Source organism: Acartia tonsa, chromosome 13 (assembly GCF_053477335.1).
Source record: "Acartia tonsa isolate MP-2025a chromosome 13, ASM5347733v1, whole genome shotgun sequence".
Lineage (NCBI taxonomy): Eukaryota > Metazoa > Arthropoda > Copepoda > Calanoida > Acartiidae > Acartia > Acartia tonsa.
The window spans coordinates 19,964,899-19,988,632 of NC_137272.1; the positions used below are offsets into that span (position 1 = coordinate 19,964,899).

At 33.7% G+C, this 23,734-nt stretch overlaps 2 protein-coding genes across 3 annotated transcripts in view; one reads left to right on the forward strand and one right to left on the reverse strand.

The window, feature by feature from the left end:
* The window catches only part of LOC145303882 (uncharacterized), a 31,947-nt gene that overhangs the window by 2,604 nt on the left and 5,609 nt on the right, over nt 1-23,734 (reverse strand). For both annotated transcript variants that reach the window (XM_080145536.1, XM_080145537.1), the window contains 14 exons: nt 14,360-14,485; nt 13,851-13,912; nt 12,962-13,035; nt 12,249-12,312; nt 11,592-11,646; nt 11,222-11,274; nt 10,570-10,635; nt 9,952-10,032; nt 9,624-9,694; nt 8,826-8,899; nt 7,883-7,952; nt 7,389-7,480; nt 6,582-6,715; nt 6,169-6,260 (listed from right to left, as the gene is read on the reverse strand). In XM_080145536.1, coding sequence (XP_080001662.1) covers nt 6,169-6,260; nt 6,582-6,715; nt 7,389-7,480; nt 7,883-7,952; nt 8,826-8,899; nt 9,624-9,694; nt 9,952-10,032; nt 10,570-10,635; nt 11,222-11,274; nt 11,592-11,646; nt 12,249-12,312; nt 12,962-13,035; nt 13,851-13,912; nt 14,360-14,485 — 1,114 coding nt within the window. The remainder of the gene's footprint in view (nt 1-6,168; nt 6,261-6,581; nt 6,716-7,388; nt 7,481-7,882; nt 7,953-8,825; nt 8,900-9,623; nt 9,695-9,951; nt 10,033-10,569; nt 10,636-11,221; nt 11,275-11,591; nt 11,647-12,248; nt 12,313-12,961; nt 13,036-13,850; nt 13,913-14,359; nt 14,486-23,734) is intronic.
* Nucleotides 18,683-22,609, forward strand: LOC145303883 (uncharacterized). Its single transcript, XM_080145539.1, has 4 exons — nt 18,683-18,981; nt 19,538-19,633; nt 20,515-20,606; nt 21,392-22,609. The coding sequence occupies exons 1-4, from the start codon at nt 18,931-18,933 to the stop codon at nt 21,465-21,467; spliced, it is 315 nt and encodes a 104-aa protein (XP_080001665.1). The 5' UTR covers nt 18,683-18,930; the 3' UTR covers nt 21,468-22,609.

Sequence of the window (23,734 nt, forward strand, 5' to 3'; positions counted from 1 at the left end):
GAAGTAGATAAAGTAGCAAATTAATCTACAAATCTTTCTTCTCTCCAATATTTTTAAGCTACCAAAGTCCAAAATTATTGTCCCAATATAAACCCAGTCCTCAATGCTACAAGTATAGGCTACAAAAGACAGAATATTTCATTTAATAATTAATGAAAAGTTAAATTTACTTTCCATTGTCCAATGCATGCATGCTTTAGAACTAAATGAAACACTTGTTATATTAATGTATAACAAATACAAAAGTATAACAATAAAGGCAAAATATTTGTATGGAATATAAGGATGTGTAAATAAGCTCAAAAAAGTAAGGCAAGGACAATGATGTCAAGAAGCAGCGAAACCTTTCGATTTCCAATTGGCTTATTTCCTAATCTCTATAAAAACAATTTTTAGTGTGTGTTTGGACAGGGAGGGAGAGGAACTTGGACTGTAAATAACACTGGTACCCAAAGTTTTCTTATTTTGTTAGCTCAAAAGCTTTGTAAGATTTTATCAAATTCTTAATGCTTGGTTCAGAATAGCAGTATCAAAACTTTTGAACCAATGTTTTTAATCTATAGAAGGGGTCACTTTGTTTCTCATTATAAGGAACATATATCAATTTTTCATCAATTGTCTTATCCATTTAGATCCCTGGTGTTTGGGTGTGTTTACATATTAATAATCAATGAAATAAATAGGAGATAAAATCTCAATTCATACAAAAGAGGTATATGTATTTTTTGTCCTGTAAAAAATCTATTCTGTTAATAAGTAATATGTTGTGAACTTTCTGTTTGTCTATAATTCTAAATAAAGCTCTGTGTTAGTCATAGGCATGTTTTAATCTTTTAAAATCTTTTTTAATCTGTTAAAACATTTTACTGGATCTTAAAAACATTTCAATCAATGATAAAGTTATAAAGTAAAACATATGAAAGACAGAGAGGCGACAATTGGATGTTTATTATACAAGTTCCCAAAGTTCTGTAATAACGTTTTCTTTTCGTTGGCTTAACAACTCTGGGGGACTTTAGTGAATTCTGATTGGTTGATTGATTAAGTTAAGTGATCAAACGTTTCAACTAGGTACTAATTTTTTTATACAGAAGAGATAATTTTGTGTATCATTATTGGGAATGTACATCAATTTATCGTTCATTGTCTTATCCCTTTAGATAACTGCCTTCTAGTATATCTCTAAATATAAAACATGTTTCCTAAGCTATACTATAGAACTATGTGTCCTAATATTGAAATTATAAAATCTATAAATATCTCTCTAAATACAAAACATGTTTCCTAAGCTATACTATAGAACTATGTGTCCTAATATTGAAATTATAAAATCTATAAATACCTCTCTAAATATAAAACATGTTTCCTAAGCTATACTATAGAACTATGTGTCCTAATATTGAAATTATAAAATCTATAAATATCTCTAAATATAAAACATGTTTCCTAAGCTATACTATAGAACTATGTGTCCTAATATTGAAATTATAAAATCTATAAATATCTCTCTAAATATAAAACATGTTTCCTAAGCTATACTATAGCTATGTGTCCTAATATTGAAATAATAAAATCTATAAACATCTCTCTAAATAAATATAAAACATGTTTCCTAAGCTATACTATAGAACTATGAAATGATAAAATCTATAAATAATATTGCCCAAATATAATTATGACAAGTGTTAAAATTTGCTTATAACATATCTTTAAACAATAAAAATATTATAATTGACAGCGAAGCCTTCAATAAAAAGATCTGTACGTCATGTATTACATATACTAAGGCAAACAATTGTTTTATGCAAATTAAGTTATTCAGATTTTGTTTGGTGAGCAGATAAGTTAAAGTACAATCTAATTCTACTATAAAGCTTTGAATACGAGGTAAAAAAGTCCGTTTATTGACAAATATAATTGAAGAAAGGAACAGAGAAAGAGAGAGCGAGCAAGAGAGTTAGTGAGAGAGAGAGAAAATGAGAGAAATAGAAAAAAATGATAAAGATCAATAATAAATGTCCAATCATCATTGGTACAAGTGTTACTTTTTATAACAATTCTTAATACATATTTATCAGGGTTTTTTTTATTTGATCCAACAAAAAATTTTAAATTGTTCGCCTTTAAAATTTTGAAAAAAATTCTATCAAAACAAAAACAAAATAATAAGGATTGAAGGGGATTTTTGGGTACTGTAATTTCATTAAATTTGACTGTAAATTTAACTTTACTGGTACTCAACGTTTTATAAAAACGTCTTCAATTCGTTTGCTCAAAATTTTTGATGATTTCTATTTAATATTGATTTGTTGGTGTAAACTAGTAGTGTCCAAACTTTTCAAGCATTTATTTTAATGTACAAAAGGGTAAATTTTGTTAATCATTATTAGGGGTTTATTAATTATCATCCATTGTCTTATAATTTGTGATCAATGGGTATAATTAGAGGGTTAATCAATCTTGAAACAGAGATTATTGAAATTGCTGCACCACTATGAAGATGTTGTCATCCTTGTATTTTCATATTTTATCTGTTTTCGTTCACCTATGTGTTATAGGGTGTAGCACAAAAACTATCATCATAATAATATCATGTTGACTATCCTAAAGGGGCAGGAAGTATGTCTGTCTGTGAAGACCAATGAAGATATTTCAAACACCTAACTGATATAATTCTGCTTAACAGATAAGCTTCTTTTATGTTCTGAAAGATGTTTTCGTCTGTTTTTGGGTTTTTATTCGAATTTTAAAAATCATAAGAAAGCTTCTTGTACCTAGTGGCGAAGCCACTAGATATACCTATAGAAATATGCAGCAAAGTAAACCAACATATTATATTTCTTGTCCATAGCCCTATCCCTGTATCTCTGATAAACTACAATATTATTTTTTACAATTCACCCTATGTAAACAAATAAGAATATTGGATTTTTTTATAAAAATTATTTTATTTGTTTTCCACAAAAATAGATCTCATTCCATCTCAAACTTTGCCAAAGAAATCAACTTTTTTTAATGTGTGTGATATTATTTTAAACCAAGCTAGGGTCTCGTTTCATTTAATGGTCATTAGTTTTTTTTTAAACTAGACGTTCATTATTTTTAAGACAATTTTAGGATCATGGAAAGAAAATGAAGTAGCGGGTTTCGTCGTACTTTCATAGTAGCTTTTGATAGGTTATTTTAGGTTAGGTAATTGGTAATAATTGCCCCGCGGGGTTAGGAAATTGGCCTGGAAGGATTAGAGCCCTAGAAATAGGAGAAAAAGGCTACTATAAAAATACGACGAAACCCACTACTTTGTTTTCTTTTCATTCTTATTCATTTTTGCCAATAGCAGCGAAATAAAAAAATAAGCTAACAGCATTTTAAAACCAGTAAATTTGTAATTGATTCTTAGCATATTTTTTTATATGTATTACCAGAATGATACATTCATAAAATAATTTATTTCATTTTAAACCATGTACCAATTTTTTTTTAATTTTGAAATATTTTCTCTATTGGAAACAATTACAGAACTGCAGAATACTATTATGTAATAAAATCAGGAATCATTTGATATAATGTGACAACTTTTAATTTACAATACCTAAAAATCAATCATTCATCCATCTATAAATCCAAATACAAACTATGAACTCAGGGATAGTTTAATGAAAGAAACTTAACATTGCTCAAAGTATTTGTTAATATAGAATGACAATGGTTATATGTTTGTCTACCTCTCTAGTAATCAATCTAACCATCCATCTATCTATCTATGAATCCAAATACAAACTATGATCAGGGATAGTTTAATAACAGATAAATCAATCTTGTTTGAATTCTAAGTAGTTGTGCCGCAATCGATGTTAAAAAATACTAGAATTCATTGCTGTACAAGTACTTTTAATTCCGACATTGAATTGTCAACATCATTGAGGGAGGGAATGCCTTTAGTGTTAAACAAGCGTGTGCTTAGTTGTGTATAAATGAAGAAAAGCTTGCATAAAGTCTAGTGATTGTTCTTTTGAGTTGATTTTTAGAAGGAAGGGAGGGATGGGTCATTAAGCTGTTTATTACACTGGTCCCCAAACTCATATTACCTTTTTCTTATTCCTTAGCTCATCAGTATATTGAAATTTTATTGGTTGGATCATTTATTTGAGTGTCCTAACGTTTCATCCACAAATTGTAATCTTCAGAAAGGATAATTTTGTGTATCATGATTTGGGATGAGACAATGAACTGTTAATCATACAGGTACTCGTACTAAAAAAACACAATCGCTCATTTGTTGGCTTTAAAACTTTGAAGACTTTGTTAAATACTATTAAAACTGAGTGTTATGATAATGAACGATAAATTCAGAAAATAAAGGGATAAAACAATGGTTGATAAATTGATGTTCTTTCCCATGGATGATACATAAATTACCTCTTCTGTAGCTTAAAATTATTGGTTGAAACATTTCAACACTCATCTTAATAACCAACCAATCAAAATTCACAAGTTGTTAAGTTTTATACAGGGTGTTTCAATAGAAACGTTTTTTTAAATCTTAATTATGCATAGAAAATAAAACAATTATATAAAATGCTGTATATATTTTGAAAACCTATTCTGGGACATTTATGCTTCAAATATTTAAAAATAACTTTTTCAACAAATTATGCCTTGAAAACCGGTTTTTCCAAAGGCCTTATTTTTGAAGATTTACGAATTTAAATATTATGGAAAAAATGTGCACATTTTTAAAATTCAAATTGCGCGGCTTTTATTAACAGTAGAAAAACGTTATGCACACCGTTAGAATCTACATAATTTCTAGTTTTTGGATATGTAATGTAAGAACCATTCCGGTGCTATATATAGCATAGGAGCTACGTGGTAAATTGTTCAAATTCTCTTAAAACTTTTCACCCTTTCTCATATTTTTTAACGTAGCTCCTAAACTACAAATAGCACAAAAATAGTACTTATATTTCCAAAAACTAGAGGTTATGACGATTCTAACGGTATGCATAACGTTTTTCTACCATGAATACAAGCTGCGCAATTGGAATTTAAAAAATGTGCACATTTTTGTCACAATCTTTAAATTCTATTATCTTCAAAAATAAGGCCTTTGGAAAAGCCGGTTTTTAAGGCATAATTTGTTGAAAAATCATTTTTAAATATTTGAAACATAAATGTCCCAGAATAGGTTTTCCAAATATATAAAGTATTATATATAATTGTTTTATTTCCTATGCATAATTAAGATTAAAAAAAAACGTTTCTATTGAAACACCCTGTATAAAACTTTGAGGACTATAAACAGCCCCTCTCTCTCTGGAAAAATTAATATACACTGGACAAACATTAAAAATAACAAAATTAACCCTTCCATTAATTAAAAAAATGAATAGATTGTTTTTGATAATATTAAAAGTTTCGAAGCCAACGAAGGAGAGAACATTGGGTTCCAGTAAAATTTACCTTCCCTCCCTTTTATAAATTTAATTGTATATCCCTTGTTAATAAATGTATAAAGATTGTCATTATAAATGTAAAATAAATAAATGTGTTAATATATTGATTTTTTGCTTCAATAATATGAATATAATAATGCAATTGTGACAACATCCATAAGTAGCAAAGCACAAAAAATGATGGATGAACACACGGACAAAGTGATTTATACTATAGAGCAGATTTTTGGGTTAGTCAAGAAACCTAATAGGAATAAGCAGCGTTGCAAAAAAATAAAAGAGGGTGTTATTATACGAACTTAAGAATACAATTAAAAATTCAAATTGGCCCATCATTACCAAAAAATCTGTCTACTAATGGTAATTTTTATAGTACACCAATAGAAACAGAAGTCCAATGAATAAACTAACCAAAAGTTTATTATATCTTAATGATCAGACATTACAAATAGACTTTATTATAGTTTTAAAATAATTGCCACCTAAAGAATAATAAAGTATAGAATGCTTTTGTACACTAAAAAAAGAACTGAACTTAGTACATTGTACTTTTTGAAGTTTTGAACAAAAGTAGAAAGTCACCAACTAGCCGTTTGATACATTTCAAAGGACAGACATACACAGAAAAACTTTTAAAAAATGCTTACAATTGTTTTCTTTACTGATGACAATTATGGCATGCTATGGTACAATAACATGTAAATGTACTTACCTCAGTACATGGTACTTTTTGTAGTACATAACTAGGAACAGAAGTCCCAGTATCAAACTGACCAGCCGAATATCCCAACTGTAGTAATGACCCTAAAAAGATTAAAAATATTTAAAACTATTGATTGACCGGTTTCCAGTTTTAACCAACCAATCATAATTTAATAAAAGTACACAAAATTTTTAAACCATGAATGAGAAAACGTACTTATGAAACTGTAGGTACCAAATAGTAGGAGGTTGGTAAAACTACTACTTGAAATCAAATAAATGAAAGTTTTTAGGGGGCGAAAATGCATTGATGAATTGGGTTTAATCAGATTGAATAATAGATTTTATACTAAGATTATCTTAGTAGTTAGAAGTTTTTTCCAGTTGCACTTCTTAAGGACATAATTGTTTAAAAGTAACTACCTGACTTGTCCAAACACCGCCATTGATGGCCTCAACCGACAAACAGACCAGGTTTTCTGCCACAAAAATGACCCACAACCAGAAATATTCTTTCATTGTGGGCGCGGGGTTCAACAAGGGTTTGTTTATGTATCCTAAATAAATTGAGTGCATTGTCATAAAGACGGACTTAATATTATTTCGACTGCACAAATTGCCTATTTTTCAATGCTTTACACTCTCAATGAATTATCTTCTCTCATCTGTTAGTCTGTCTGTTTATCCATAAATGTCAGGAAATATATTAAACCACTCCTTCACTTCCTATGGTTGCATTTCATCATTGTACATGAGAAATCTCAGCACCAACAAACAAAGTGCCTTCTTGAGCATCGATACCCTACCTCTAATTTTGTAATGAATTGAATATAAGAAGGGGGTAGTTCTTTTTATCAGTTTACTAATTTAGGTCAGGTAAGGTTAGGTTATATAAATTGGGTACTGGGTAGCTCCGCAGGATTAGGCATAAGGAAAAAATCTAACATTCCCCCATTGTTATACATTTATTTTTTAAATAAGGATGGGGGGAGGGGAATGGTGCTCAACTGGTGCCTTATGAGAAAGCAGGGAAATCTCCAGGAATGAGGTATAACCAACAAACGAAATAAATCTAAAATAATATTTGGGGAGCAGATGTAGAGGTCGTCAATTCTATGATGAGTTGACCCACAACGATAGTTAGAATTACAACTATTTTTTTCGAATTAATTACGTTGTTGGTATAATTTGGCAAATCTCTAATCTAAAAAAATATATAATAAACAATACCTGCGTCTTCTAACTGTTTGACAGTCAATCTAATATTCTCTTCAATAAATTCTTTGTTCAAACTTTGCAGCCTCACTTTCAAACTTAGATCACTGCAAAAAAATAATTGTTAATCCTTAAAATATTATTTTATAATTTTCTTAAAGTAGCTCAATGTCAGAATTTGATATTTCATGCTGGAAAACAAATTCCAGCTATAACTAAAGGATTACTTTAAAAACCAGCGCAACCGAAGCATAAAATTTTAAATAAATTGAATAGATATTCAGTGTCATAAAAAAACTATCCAGTAAAATCGAAGTCTTTTTGTATAATATATGTATTGGTCTTTTATAGCATAACCGACAGACAGACGAACCTAGTGAATTATATAATAGATGCTCAATGGTATAGAAAATCTTCACAACAAATTCCAGAAGTCTATCGTGAAAAGCAGACCTGAAATTCACTTTTTTTCCCCAACAGTTGATTACACAACCTTTATCTGAATATACCTTATATTATTAATGACGTCATCAGCTAGAAGATTTTTCCTCGGATTCCTCCACCATTGGTCCCTCACCTCTTTCCTGTTTCCGTCATTTAGTTTCATTCAATATTTAAAACACTAGTTGCTGTGCTCCTTGCATCTAGAGGTTTTGGATTAGAAGGGGGACCTATGTGAAAGGTCCATAATAGAACTCGTTAGGTTCATCAATAAGCGAGATCTTATAAAGGACAAAAAAATCATCATGCATGATATTCATTACTTTAAAGTACATACCTATTGCCTTTTAAGCGTTATAAAAAAATAGTCATAACTTAAAAGCCTAAATTTAAATACCTCACCACCTCCCCCTTTTTCTTCTTATGTAATATCAACCTCCAACCCCCCCCCCCCCCCACCTAGTATCAAATATCATGTCTTTTTATTTATAACCAATTGAATAATATGTTTTAATAAACTGTGTTGATCACTCTATGTGGTAGTTGGTATAATAGGAAGGATTACAACATCCATAAAAAGAGAAGATTAGAATTTAAAGAAGAAAAAACATCAATCAAATATTAAGAATAGCCAAACAGACGGACAGAATAAGTTACAGAGTAGAAGCTATCTAGTTAAGATGAACTTCTCAAGAAAGTCATGTCATAGCAGTTACATGTCCTCAAGAACATAACCGACAGACCAATAGGACAAAAAAACATAAAGTCTGAATCTTCTCATTTAAATTCATCTATCTATCCTTAATAGCAGCCAAAAAAAATAATTGTCCAATAAAGTTACGAACAAAATAAACAAACAAATATTCTACATGCATTACAAAAATTCTTAAACAAATCACTTGCAGCATATGTAGATATTGTGTAAATTGCTATGACTTTTAATATTAATTTGTAGTTACTACACTTCTTTATGATTTAATCGTTCTTGTTTTCATTTTTGAATGAATTAAACTTTCCTAAGATCATCATACAGGAATGGGGCAGTAAACTGATTCATATTTGGTATTAACAGATCCCATACATTACTAAAATTAATCATGTAATTAACCTCCATCCAAAACTCTGAAATTAAAGTTTTAAAGAGGGAGGTGGGTGGATGTGCCTTTTTTTGAAACCAAAAGTAAAACGTGCATGATCTCAGCCCATAAAAGAGTTACAGCTCTAAAATTCAGCACAGCAGTTGCTTTTGTGGAGAACAATATGGAACTGTGAAGAAACGGCGACGGAACCGCCGCTCCCGCCGAAAACCGCTGTTTCCCGCCGAATTTTTTTTGCCTTTTGAAAATTTTCAATCATTTGAGATAATTTATTTTTTCATAAAAATTTCCCTTATATTTTCACTTGACACTTGTATGATTTTACACCTAACACATTTTTTTTAATATTGACATTTTTAAAATATTACAAGTGCCACATGAAAATATAAGGGAAATTTTTATGAGAAAAAAAATCTCAGATGATTGAGAACTGTCCAATTTGGTGAAAAAAATATTTTTAAAAAAATATTTCGGCGGGAAAAGGCGGTTTTCGGCGGGAGCGGCTTACTTTTGGTTTAAAAAATTGGCACATCCGCCCCCCCCCCCTATATATAATAAAACTTTTTTGTAAGAATTTTAAAACAACGAATAAATAGATGTGCTACTGATTAAATATAAACGAAAATTCAAAATTGTATTTTTTAATAAAAAGGATAATTTAAAAATGCCATTCTTTAGTTTCTATATCACTGCCATTATTGACTCGTTTTACCTTTGTTGAGTTCTTTGAGATTCAACAATGGAGTTCAGCTTCAATAAGGACTGCCGCCGTTTTAACGAATCCTGAAAATTAACATTTTATTGCACGACCTTTGACCAAATTTAGCAGGTTGGGAGGGGACATTGGAATGTAAATTCTACTAGTAACAAATTTTATAAACTAATTTTCTAAATTATTGGTTAAAAACATTAAGAACTTTCAATAAATCTTGAATATTTAAGCAAACTAGCAGTGTCCAAACTTTTCCACCATTACTTTTAATCTACAGGATAATATTGTTTATCATAATTGTACCTATCTGAACAGATAATAATATTACCTTTTTGTTCTTTTTCTTTTCCGGTGAAAAACTGAAGTCTTTTTCATTTTCTTTCAGTTCTTTCAATGGATCTATATTCACCTAAATTTAAAAAAAAAACATTAAAAAATTTTGATATTGATTCTAACATGTTTTTTAATCTTGCGAGCTTTTTATTTATAAAAGTTTTAAAAAATATGTTTTTGGATTGATATAATCTAAAATAAAAAAAATAAAAGCCTTAAAGATAGAACAAGAACATTATAAATATTCACTGAGAAGCACACACTTGACGGCTTATATTGGTTAGAGAAATAATAGGACAGACATACAAACATCACTCAACATAGTTTAATAGACAATACATAAAATAGCCAGGATGTATATCTGCACAAACAGACAGATTCTGCTAACCGCACAACTGATAAGGTTCTCCTTTTCTAACAGTGCAGAGAGGCATATTACATATTCCAGTGGGGGGTAAGTTAGCTACATCCTTCTATGGAACATAGTCTCAAGAACATCTAATTCCTTTTAGAACTAAAATTTAGGGTGGATTAAAGTGCCCTTAGAGGTCTTGAAAGAAAGTCTAAAGAACGCTATAAGTATAAAGCCTCTTTATTAAAATCATGATCTTACCACGAAGGGAACAACTGCTATGGCGTTGACTAGCACGTTAATCCAGCGGTCCATCAACTTACCATCCTGAAATGCATAATTTTCTACCATGAAGTTTTAAAATTGTTAAGCAAAAAGTAAATAGGTACTTTTAAGCGAAAAGGGGGGAATGTGGTGACTCGTCACACGACATACCAGCAATTTTATTTTTTTGTTGGCGGCGGCAGAGGGCGGTCTCGCCGCCGTTTTTTAAAAAAGATACTAAAACTTGGGGTAATTAGTGACACAACCAAAAAGATTTCACCCAATTATCTCTAAAACTAAGGGAGTAGCACCCAAAATAAAATTGCTGGTATGTCGTGTGACGAGTCACCACATCCCCCCCCCCTTTAACATCGATAAAATCCGTAACGTTTGTGTGTAGGTATAGACTTTCTTGATTAATTAGTGCGTAACACAAATAGTAATAAATGAACTAACAACCAACAGATTGTAAAATAAGTCTTCTGGGGTATCTTAAAAGATAAAGACAATGGACGATTGTAAAAACAGATTTAATCTTCTATAGATTAATATTATTTAAGAAAAAAATTAGACAACGCATGGCATGCCAAAAGTTCCCTTCCTCGCAGAGGTTTTATATTAAAAATTAAAAATATTTAAAAATACTTACCCCCCAATTAAAGCTGTATTGATGTTTGTACCAAAAGGTTAATACTAAATGTCCTGAAAATGAAAAAAAATCTTCCAAATCCAACTTTCTCATCAGTTGAATAACATGATAACAAGTTACAATGTTATAAGTGAAGCATCTCTATTATCAAGTCCTAAAAATGTAAGTATGTCCTTAAACAATATCCTGTATCTAAGCAGTTTTGCAAAAAATTACTTACAATTTTGATTCGACTTATACATTTTTATTCTGGTTATTTAGTTCTGACACTCTACAATGTTAATGTTCGTTTGTCATACAGTTTTAGAACTTCGCTTTTATGGATGTCTACATGCGTATTTATATTAGAATATATAAAAACTTTTTTTACCTACTACTATAAACGTGAAGATTACTACTCCCCCAAGCAAATTTATCTTTGGTTCCTAAACAAATAAAATATTGTAGTAGCGTAACTTACATCAAACTTAGGTATATTCGTCCATACGTCCGTTTGTGAAATTTTTTTTATCAAAAATAGGAATTACTCAGCTGCCATGCAAGATACAAATCATGTTTCTAAGTCACTCAAAGGAGCTTAAACCCTGCAGACTTTTATATGTACTTGATTTAACATAAAATAAACATAAAAAATGATTTCGTAAGAAAGTTTGTTGGCGATCCGCTTTTAATAAGAGTTAAGTTAGCTTTTAAGTTTCTGTTATAAAAATAATCCTACAATCCCTAGAAAAAATGTTTTATGCTGTGCACAGAATAGCTATTTATCGCATCATATTGTAAACAGCTTTCCGCGGATAAAAATATATAAAACTGTAAGATTAAAACCAGTTTTTTTTACACCCGAGATGCCGCAGGCACGGGCTAAAAACTGGTTTTATTCTTGTGATTGTACATTTTTATATTCATAGAAAACTGGATGTTATACGATGCTATACATAATTTTCAGTATGGCTGGAAACCGGTTCTAATCGCCCGTATATTTATCGGTTTCGACGCGATACTGGAAACAAATGAATGTATCTGTTACCTGAAATCCATTATCATACTGTAAAGGTTGTGTAACAGAAAAAATTGAGATGAACGTTGTCAATCTAAAGTAATTTAAGTAATATTATTAAAAGGGGGTTATTTTTTTCGCGTAATTTCCATAAAGTTGTGTGCTACCGTTAAGTCAAATGCATTTATTAAGTCAAACTGTTCTTAATTATTACCAAATATATATATCTATAATACAAAGTAGCTTGATGTCTGTCTGTCCGTCCGTCCGTCCGTCTAAAGCTTACGATCTTGGTAACCACTGAACCGATCGGAGTCTACTCTTCAATTCAAAAAGGGGAGAGTAAGGTTTCCGTACTCATTATGCTCTCTTTAAGGGAAAGACCAATAATTTAAAAAATAAGTGATACATCATTCATACTCCTCAAAAATGCAAGGGTCTCAGATACTTTATAAACTCGGCTAATTTTCTTCTCACGGGATAAAATAATTGTGTGTTACCTATAATATTAAGGTAAAAGAATAGAGGGGGCATGAATTAAATGTAACTTTGCCCATCTGGTGGGGACCCTGTCCCGATTTTTTGTCTTAGGGTCTTTGAAATCAGAAATATAAACAAAGCCCAGTCCCTACAAAGAAATAAAAAGCAATTTGCTAGCATACGAAAAGAATTTCTACCACTTGGGCCAGGTAACTGTCTGGATTATACATCTATACTTAAACATTTATTCCTAAAATACCTACCTATTAAAGATCATAGAAGCATAGTAGGCAAATAGAATTATCCATCCACCCAATGACACGCACTCGTTCTTGGCCTAAACATAAAAAATTAGACGAACAAACGTACATTGACAAACAAAAAGTGACTGCACTTTTAACATGAAAGGAACAGAATATTTATTTTGATGTCGTTTCTTGTATACGGGATACTTAATATCGAAGAACTCACAATAGTGCCTAATCGTCCAAAGTATCGTCATTCTATCACAGCATAATTTCTTGCGATAATATAAAGAAAACCACAAAGTTTTATCCCAATAGTTAGTGTTAGTTTTCTCTGTAGGTCCCATATAAAAGGGGGAGGGGGAAGTTCTGACACTTTTGCGTAAACAGTGATTATTGGCTTTGTCTTTGAACTGAGAGGATAGGCTATTAGGGATAAAATCATTCTTATATGATGAATTTCCCCCAGTTTTAAGATTTTTTGGATAGGCCTCCAGGTTCCGGAGCTCCAGGCCTCCAGGTGGTCTCTGTACAGGTAAAAATTAAAAATAAGATTTTTTTTTGAAGAGTTAGAAGTTAACTTATAAAACAAAATATACTTCTTTTTGATTGTTATTCACATATTTGAAGAAAAAACATACATATTTTGTCTCATAAGCTGACATCTAACTCTTTTCATTTTTACCTTCTTTTCATTTTTACCTGTAGAGAGACAACCTGGAAGCCTGGAGCTCCGGAACCTGGAGGCCTATCCAAAAAATCTTAAATCTGGGGGAAATTCATCATATAAGAATGATTTTATCCCTAATAACCTATATTCTCAGTCCAAAGACAAAGCCTATAATCACCGTTTACGCAAAAGTGTCAGAACTCCCCCCCCCCCTTGATAACGGTAACTTATCTTTACCTGGTACCAGTACGCTATGAGGGCTGTAGTAACCATCCCAAAACTGTAGGCTAAAGATGACCCTAGAAATAGATACTTTAAATCAAACATATTGATGGTATATCTTATTGTTAGATAAAATTGAGAATTGATCTGTAGAATATACGAATGAAAATGGACTGATAACGATAATTCCCCTACTTCTTTATAAACTCGTTCTGCCGTTTGTAGCTAATTTCTTTAGGAGGAAAGTGTACTTTAACTCAACAAGGATGACAACATTCATAACAGCGAGGTTCTGAACTAAACTGTAGAAAAACGAACCTGAACACTTGTACAGTCTCAAAACTTAAAACTTTCTGGTAACGATTATAAATTGTACCTAACTGTTACAGTCATCATCCAAAGTTTAAAATCGAACGGACAAATCTAGCATGCCTAAATTAACAAGAAGAGCTAACCGTTAAGTACGCACGTTAGGGCATACAGGCAAAAATCATAGAAAAGCTTCGCTTTTAGAAATAACTTACCAATGACAAAATCTCTAACAAGATTGAGTTCATCCAAAAATGATCCCGTGTACGTGGTGATGCCAAAAAATGTTCTAAGTCTGTGTTCTACACCTGTTATTAAGTGGATTTCTCGTCCTTTTCGACCTAAACATATGGAGATAATAATTAAACGATAATAATTGTAACTGAAGATTGCCATACTGCATGAAACATGAAGTTTTTAAAAAATAATCTTTGTTATTCATTCTATGTGGACTATAAATACATAGATAGATTGATGGATAGATAGAGGAAATATAAAAAATGATTGATTGATGGATAAATTTATGATGCGTGTGAATGTGGGTACTACGTATATAACAAGTTGGACAATATCTATTGACGTATGAGGGGATGTACAGACAGACTGGAATACGAGTATAGAGTAGCTCCGATACAATTTAATAATCAATAATCTAACAAAGTATTTCTAAAAAATACACATTTATTAAACAATTAAAACTGGTTAGAAATAGGCAGATTAATGGGATTATTATTATAGGATATATTTATTAGGATATCAATTAAAGGCTTGGACGTCCTGTTTCTTAGTTAGGTAAGAAACGACGTACTTAAACACGTGGGAAATATAGATACCGCCAGCCTAGACATATAGGCTTGTATCTAACCGAATGCAGACGGGAGGAAGCGTATTCACTCTTTGGCCTGCAACAATCAACTAGCCCTCAACACAGCAGGATGGAGTATGGTGGCGGTTACAAGTGGAGGTCTGACTCAGCCAGAGAAGTATAGGAATGTGAACAGGGATAGGGATACATAAACTTGGGTGTTGATTACCACACTTGCCCCCTCTGAGGGAATATGAAATATTCCCTCACAGTTGACCTGCACGCCGGCTTCTGCGGGTTGATGTGGTACTCGCAGGTTCTTCGATTGCGGCCATAGCCCTCTCTACGATATCCACAGGATTGGGTTCAGCGGGAGTAGGATTTTCTGGAGCTGCTGGAGGCTCTGGAGCAACAGCATTCTGGAGGGCTAACATGCCCTCACAGGGAGCCGTGGCTACTGGATCTTCAGAGGCAGCGCCAGCCTGCGGATTAACAGGCAGATCAATTCCAGATGGAAAGAGCTCACTGATTTGAGCATCGAGCTCTGTGTCACTGTTTTCCTCTGCAGGATCCAGGACCTCTGGATTGCCTTCTCTATCGGTGGGCCTGTACTCATCAGAGCACTCAGAACCGCCATAATGGGAGATCAGCTCAACTCCATCATCATCTGGCCGGGGTACGTCCCCAGCGGGAAGAGATGCCTCTATGGGTGCCACATTCTGCCCAGGTACATTCATTACATTACAACGAGTATTAATATATTTAATTACCCTGTCAGAGTTTTGGTCCAACAGTCGACTAGTGGCCTCAATAACCGTGGTCATTCGTGATTTTAACTCAACGGTCGAGTCCTCAGAGACGGTGCGAATTTTGTCGCGCAAAGTTTTGCGGTTCCGCAGTAATTCTGCGGAAATTTCAATAAGGCGCTTGCCATGTTGTATATATGCTTTCTCAACAAATGAAGCATTGCTAGCAATTTTAGTTTCCAGACTTCTCTGGAAGGGGAGAAGAGCTTCCTCCATTGCTTCTTTTACAGTGGAGGATAGGACTTTTTTCCATTCCTCAGCGGTCACCCAAAAAGCCTTAGGCTCACTTTTGTTTTCTGCTAATGTCTCTTTCTTTTTAGGGGGTAATGGAGGCGGTTGAATTTCCACCTTAGCCTTTTTGGCTACTGGGCCGCCGCTGCCTGTTGGTGTTGGCGGACGTTTTTCTACCGCTTTTGGGGCAGATTTTACGGCGACTACCTCCAATTCAGGTGAGGCACTACGTTTTGGCGGCGATTCCACCCGATTTTTTTGCGGTTCCCCTCCCCTAATTTGTTCCATTAGAGGCCTGGTTCTAGGCCTGGCTTTATCGGAATATTCGTTGGCTTCTAAGTTTTTAGCCTGCCGCAATTTTTCTTGCAAGTCTAGGAGTTCCTTTGGAACATCTTTTCTCGCGGTGCGGTAAACGTGGATTGACTTTGAGACACATTGCAGTTCACTGAGGTTTTCAGGGTTGCGCGGCGGTTTTACACGCGGCTGATACCTGTTTTCATCAGGTTCATAGTAGGCTTCCTCAGGGCCGCCCTGGGGATAGCCATTATTGCTGTCATAGTAATAGTCCTCTTCATTGTAAAAGGGTGCCTCTTCATATTCTCGACGGTATGAAGAGTGACCGGCCCCATGGGAGTGGTGAAAACCCCTTGAAAAATTCCGCCTGGGATATCCTAAAACAAAAATAATAAACTTAAAATTAAGGGTCATTAATTCCTTATACCGAATAAGGAAATATTTTTACAAAGACGACCTTTAGGGACGACAATTTTATAGGTATATATGCTTGATACAGGTCGTCCGTTTTTGAGGGGATTAGTTTTCCCCATTATTTGTAAAATCCCGCAATTCGTGTGTTTCACTCGTACCTCCTTCTTTGTACGCGTGAATTTTGGTGCAGGCTAATATGTAAATTATAAAAGCGACGCATAATAACGACCCTATTCCCGTAAGGATGGCTGCTACTACAAGTACTATATGATACCAAGTACTGGATAGGAAATCAACCACCTTATGATACGTTTGAATAAACCAGGAGTCAGTTATTTTTACTTCAAAATTATTGGAGTCTGCGGCAAGTTGGCTGAGGTATAATTCCTCGGCACTTTCTGAGAAATTAGTTTTTTCTAGGCTTTGCCAAGAATGATATAGAAATAAGCTAATCGGTTTATCCATAAGATATTGATTTACATTTAGTATTTGCATACCCTGCCCTTGATTACCAAGGAATTTTCCTTGGTACAAATGTAAGAAAATTGGATTTTCGGCACATTTAGTCGGGGTTAAATGGGTGGTATTAACCAATCTGCGTGAAAATGGTGATATTCCCATAGTCTTATTATTGATTGAAACCGAAAAATGATCCACAAAACAGGGTAAATTTTCTCCCAAAGAAACATTAATTTTAAGACTATCGCACTGTATTACTAAATCCAGCTCACCGAGCGCCCTAACTAGTTTTTTACGATGAGTCTGAATACTGCTTTTAGACAGAAAATGGTTCTGTAAACAGCGAGTTTCGGGGACAATTAATTTGTTATATTGTTGGTAGGAATAGAAAATCTCTAGTGGTAACATGTCATCTTTTTCTTTAGCATTTAAGAGTGGGAAATATGGTTTTATAGAATTTGTGAACCATACCATTAAGTTGTCAATATTAGTTTTGTAATAAAATAATTCGGGAATTAGACTTTCAAAATGTTTTTTATCTCTAAGTTCTAGTGCTAGAGTAATTTGGGGATCGATCACTAGATATTTTTGGGCACCCTGTTCTCCTTCAAATGTAAACAATGAAATATTAAAGATGTCTACCGTTCGCCAAGGAGAAGTGAATTTTTGTGCGCTATCAGTTTTATCATCTGAGATAATTCTATCGTAGCCTATTCTCAGATTGTGATCTAAACAATTGTTTCCCACCCAGTGACTGCCCAGGTAACAGCCCGCTTTTGTTTGTAATAATTCAACAGGCTCAGCCTGGACCCCTACTTGTTTTTCCTCAAATGTCCCAGGGATAAAAATGCCGTTAATGTTTACGCCATTCCCCTCGCAGGCGGGGTCGATGCCGTTAAGGATGTTGTTGGGGTAAGTAAGTGTCCCGTTTACCAGGAAACGCGTGTATGACATCTGGTGTTCATACACTGAGACTGATTTCCCTTCAAAGTTAAATATTTTAGTTTTGGACATGGTGTAACAGTCTTCATAAGTTACGAGGTTCGGTATCTCTACAAGTGCTGGAGCAGCGAGATGTATGTGGCTATATCTGCCACAATACCAGTAATGAGTACTGGTTCGGAGGTGACAACGAATTCCAGGTATAATTTTTCTTTCAACCTTTTGCAGCAGGTGAAATTGTTTTTGTTCAATATTAGTAATATTAAGAAACGCAGCGCATTCAGAGATTTTCAAACGCGGATTTTCGTTTGCTACACATTGAGTCGCATCTACTTGTATTATTTCGGACGCATTTGATTTTGCCAAAATAATAAAAAGCCCCAAGAATCCCAAAATAAATTTACCTCGAGCTCCTGGTGCCTTTGCCAAATGATGCTGCATTTTATTTTTATGCTTCTCGTTTTTCTCTGAAATATGTTAATTAGTTAGTTTTAACATATATTTTTTTTTTTTTTTGTTTATTTTCGTTATTATACATACGTAGATTAAGCTATATACATTTGCCACCTTGGTTTTATATAATACATTTATATACATATTTATTTCTTCCTTTTAATTGGGTTATGCAGTCCGATTTGGACATGTATGCGGTTATCCCCCCCTTGTGACCTAGTTTTTCTTTCTTCTTCTAATATATACTTGGGTACTATGCTTTGTTTGTTAACGTTAATAACCTTTTCAGGGCTGGATTGTTTGGGTCTTTGTGCGAAGAAAGAAGCCTCGGACGGGACGGTTTCTTCCAAGAAACTATTTTCGACGTGAATTTGAGGACCGGATGACCGATCTGCGCCAGGGGGTTCTTGGTCTTTGGGCTGTGACTCAAATGGTGAGTTTTTTTCCATTATATCCCCTCCCCCATCACAATCCACCTCCCCCTGGGGTAAATCCTGACTAGTTTCAGGGTTTCCTTCTATAAAATCGTCACCATCGTTATCTAGGTAGGTAAAATCGTCATTTTCCATACCTTTATTATCGTTTATTTCGGTTTGCCCGGTATTATCTATTGTTAAGGTTATTTCCTCAGACGGGACGATTTCCTCAATAGGAAAGACGTTAAAGGAAAGTGTTTCCCCCAATAATTCTATTTTAGAATCTATTTTCCGTATTTTATCTCTACTAACAACTTGGTTAGTTTTGATTGGATTTGATCCAAAGGGACTGAGCTCAAAAAGGGCCTCTGAGAATTTTTTTGTTACAATAAAAGGACCCCCATAGAAAGATTGCAATTTTTTACTGACCCCTATTTTGACTAGGTTAAAAAATGCAAAGACCACGTCGTTAACGAAAAGGGGAGATGAAGCTTTCCTAGATTTATTTTGAAACTCTAAATAAATCTTAGATTTTTTGGAAACCTGTGCAATAATTTCTTCCAAATTTTTTAGGTAGTTCAAGTAAGACCTGCAGTCAATGTCCTGCCTTTTCTGCAAGATTGGAGAAAAGAAATCGAGATTGAGAGTTGGTTGCCTGCCGAACATAAGGTAATATGGCGTATACCCCGTTCTTCTAGACGTACTAGAGTTAATTACAAAAGTGGTCAAGGCTAATTTTCTTGCCCAGTCTTTACTTTCAAATCGGTCATCGGATCTTAGACCTGCATAAATGCTTTGATTATGCCTTTCACATGGGTTACTATTAGGGTTTCTTGGGGGAATAAGTTTAGTTTCGATACCTAGTTCATCCATAACCTTTTTGAAAACTTCCCCAGTAAAATTTGTTCCCCTGTCACTTCTCAATGACCGAAATAAGCCGTAGATGGGTACCACCTGTTCAAGGATGACCTTCACCGTGCTTTCCACGGTGGCGTCCTTGATGGGGTGAGCGATAATATACCTAGAGAATAGGTCAACCAGTATAAATATGTAACGGACATGTTGTCCTTGAAAATAGTTAGGGGTTAAAGGACCGATAAGGTCTACTGACACCTGGCCAAAAATCTCGTGACTAATGGCTGAATGGGTGATAGGTTGCTTGTGTTTAGGTACCTGCCCTATTTTTCTTAGGCAGGTAATACAATTTTTAATGCGTGATTCGACAAACTTATTAATTCCTATAAGGAAGAATCTTTCATTTATCTTGCGTGTTGTTTCGTTAACCCCCTTGTGACCTATACTATTATTATGTGCCAATTCAAAAACCTTATTATATAATCCAATGGGTACGACGGGTCTTTCAATGAATGTTCCATTGCTAAGAGGTTGTCTAAATATTAGAAGTCCTTCCATAACGTATAAATGTTCTATTAATTTAAAAAGGACCTCTTTCAGGCCGGTTAGTTCAGCTTTTTCAAAACTCGACAACTTCTTTTTTTCGAATATCCACCTACGAATTTCAGATAATACTTGATCTTTTTGTGTTTCAGATTGCCAAACATTGTTCACACCGACTTCCGAAGCCGAATGTAACTCAAAAATCTGGTCTTGGTATGGGCAATCCTGTTCATAAGGATCCAAGGTAAATGAGCTAGTACATTTTTCACAATCGGTTTCCTTATGTTCTTTGCATAAAAATTGCCCTCTAGATAAATTGTCGGCATTACAATGGTCCCTACCCTTTCGATGAATTACTGTAAAGTCAAAACTTTGGATGAAGTAAATCCATCTCACAGTTACACCATTTATTGTTCCTTTTTGCCATTTTTTGTAATGAACTAAGGAAATCGAATCTGTACGCACAATAAAGTTTCTGAATCTTAAATAATGAAGAAAGGTTTTAAGAACAAATACTAGACATGCTAATTCGCCTTTATAACTTGGGTAATTTTTCTCTGCCCCGTTACATTTTTTGGAACATATTCCAATAATTCTTTCTACCCCCCCCTGATTTTGACTGAGAATTCCAGCGAAATAACTCGTAGAAAAATCTACGTCTACTATAAAGGGGTTAGGATTATCCCACTGGGGGTAGCCTTTACTTATAGAATTTGAGAACATATTTATGAAATTTTCCCAATCTTTTGATAGGGAATTGGTCCATTCGATAATTTTATCGTTTCTGTGTTCATCTAGGGTATAAGAATTTTTCGCATAGGATGGGAAATAGGCCCTATAATAATTGGAGAAGCCCAGGAAACGCTGGAGTTCCTTGCCTGTCCTGGGCCTGCTCCAATTTTTAATTTGTTCTAAATATTCGGGGTTCATTTTAAGTCCTTGGGAACTGACTATATGACCTAAATATGTACATTCGGATGTGAAAAATTTACATTTGGCTAGATTTAACTTAAGTTTTGCTATTTTTAGGACTCCGAAGAGTTTTCTGAGATGTTTCAGATGTTCCTCAACATTCTTTGAGAATATAATAAGATCATCAAGGTAAGATATTATAAATTCATATAAGCCAGGGATAAGGGTTAGGACTTTGTCCATCAAGTGGCAGAAAACACTTGGCGCGTTACACAGTCCAAACGGCAGTTTCTTGAAAAGATACTGCCTGTTAAGGGCTGTGAACGCGGTCAAGTGTTTACTTTCCTTCGAAATGGCTAGCGCATGGAATGCGCTAGTCAAATCGAGGGTGGTAAATACATTACCAGTGCCTAATTTTTCTAAATTACTAGAAATCAGGGGAAGGGGCCAATTAATTTTTCGTGTTACACTATTAAGCGCACGAAAGTCGATAACGAACCTAAGCTTGCCTTCCCCCCCAGCCGTCGGTTTTTTCTTTACCGCAAAGATTGGGGAGGACCACTCGCTGTAGCCCTCCTCAATGACGCCCCCCCTTAGCCAATTTTCAATTTGTTCTTTTAATTTGGCTTCGTATAATGGGTTTAACTGAATGTTTCTAGCCTTAATAGGTTTAGCCCCGGGGATCAAGTCTATTTTATACTGTAAGAGGTCACAGTTACCGATATCGGCATCGTCAGCCGAAAATATATCAAAATGATCAAGGCATAATTTTACTACCTTTTCCTTCATCCCTGGGTTATTTTTGATAAGATCACTATTTTCTAAATCTAATTTTTCTTTAATGAATTTAATTCTTTTAAGAAGTGTAGTTCCTGATAATTCATTTATTTGATTAATACTTTTATTGCAGGAATTTGGGGAATCTGATTCGAATTCAAAGCAATACCCAACTTTAACGTTATCCAATAAGGTAATATTTTTTCCTGCTAAATTAACAAAATTTACCCAACATTCTCCCTTCTCATTTACATTATAAATACCCTCCATAAGCATTAAGCCGTTATGGCTTGTCATTTTAGAATTATTTGGGGATATATACAGCTTCCTATTTTTCTGATGAATAGGAATTGTTATCACCGTTGTATTCCCCCCCGGCAAGAATGTTGTTTTCTTTGCTAATTTTACGCATGTTTTATTTTGTTTTAATGTCCCAGTACCCCCCTTGTTACTCCAATTTATTCCCGGGATAAGGGAGTTTTGTTCCGTATGAACATTATTTGTAGGAATTAAGGGTATGTTTTTACTTTCTTCAACTATATTAATTGTTGAATTTTCTATGGGGACTTGCTCGCCAGTGGGGAGCTCAAAGAAGAACTTATCTAATAATAAATTAATTCGATTAACTTTGAGAAATTCATATCCTAGATTTATAATTTTAGACGTCGTTTCAGGGATGTAAAACGTTTCTTCGAATATTTTATCTGACCCATCAAAGCTGAATTTTAAACTTACATGTCCTATGATATTTACTGGTTTTAAATCTACAGACAGAGCGCTAAGATTGGCGGGGGTGAATGTGATTTTATTATCATCTAAGATTTCTCTAGAAATAAGGGACCTAAAGTTGTTTCCTGTATCCACTAAAGCGTGTTGCAGGAATTCCCCCCCCACGGGATTAAGAACTTTTAGTTTTGCACAGATAGGCATTATAAAATAAATTATATTTTTAGTCGAAGCCTAAGATGCATATTTTCCAAGATCCCCACCTCAGCGGTTAGACGATGGTAATCCTCACACAGAGACTTCCTGTGTTCCAGGTATAGTTGTCTGTCGAAATTTTTTAAATAATGAAATGTTTTAACAATATGGTTAATTGTTAAAATAATTTTGTATAGCTTTCTGGGTTTCATTAAGTTTTTTTATCAAGCGCTTTTCAGCTCCAGAAATGTCTCAATAAGCATGAGAATGTTAATAGTTCTAAAGAAACTACTTAATTTTTATACGGGTCCTTATTTATATACTTGGATATATGATAGAAACCTATCGGAATAAAACTGAACTAAAAAGTTTTAAAAGATTGAAGGGCTACAAAGTAGCTTAAAAATAAGTGTTCAGCTTGCAACTAACAAGACATTAAAAACAGACTGACTTATTTTTTGACTTACATCTGTATTTATACAAAATATAGTGTCATTAGTCAGTATCTGATTCACGATACAAATAATTTAAGGTTAGCGCTAAATTATAGCTCAAAAATTATTAGATATGGTTAATATAATAAAGAGGGTCAATGATGACTGGTTTATTATTCTGATATTGTTAGTATTTATACTTAATTTTTCCACCTATGGGGTAGAACAAGCTTATATATTTACTAGAGTATAATTAATGCTGAAATCAGCTAAAAAAATAGGATGTGGTTTGTAGTAACTGCTTTGGTAGTAACTGGCCTCGATTAAT

Excerpts from the sequence above, each read along its gene's own strand:
- LOC145303883 (XM_080145539.1), top strand. The coding sequence starts at position 18,931 with ATGACCGATCTGCGCCAGGGGGTTCTTGGTCTTTGGGCTGTGACTCAA. Across the intron at positions 18,982-19,537 it reads TTTGGGCTGTGACTCAAATG|GTAGTTCAAGTAAGACCTGC; the intron begins GTGAGTTTTTTT and ends CAAATTTTTTAG. Across the intron at positions 20,607-21,391 it reads CCTGTTCATAAGGATCCAAG|GACTCCGAAGAGTTTTCTGA; the intron begins GTAAATGAGCTA and ends TGCTATTTTTAG.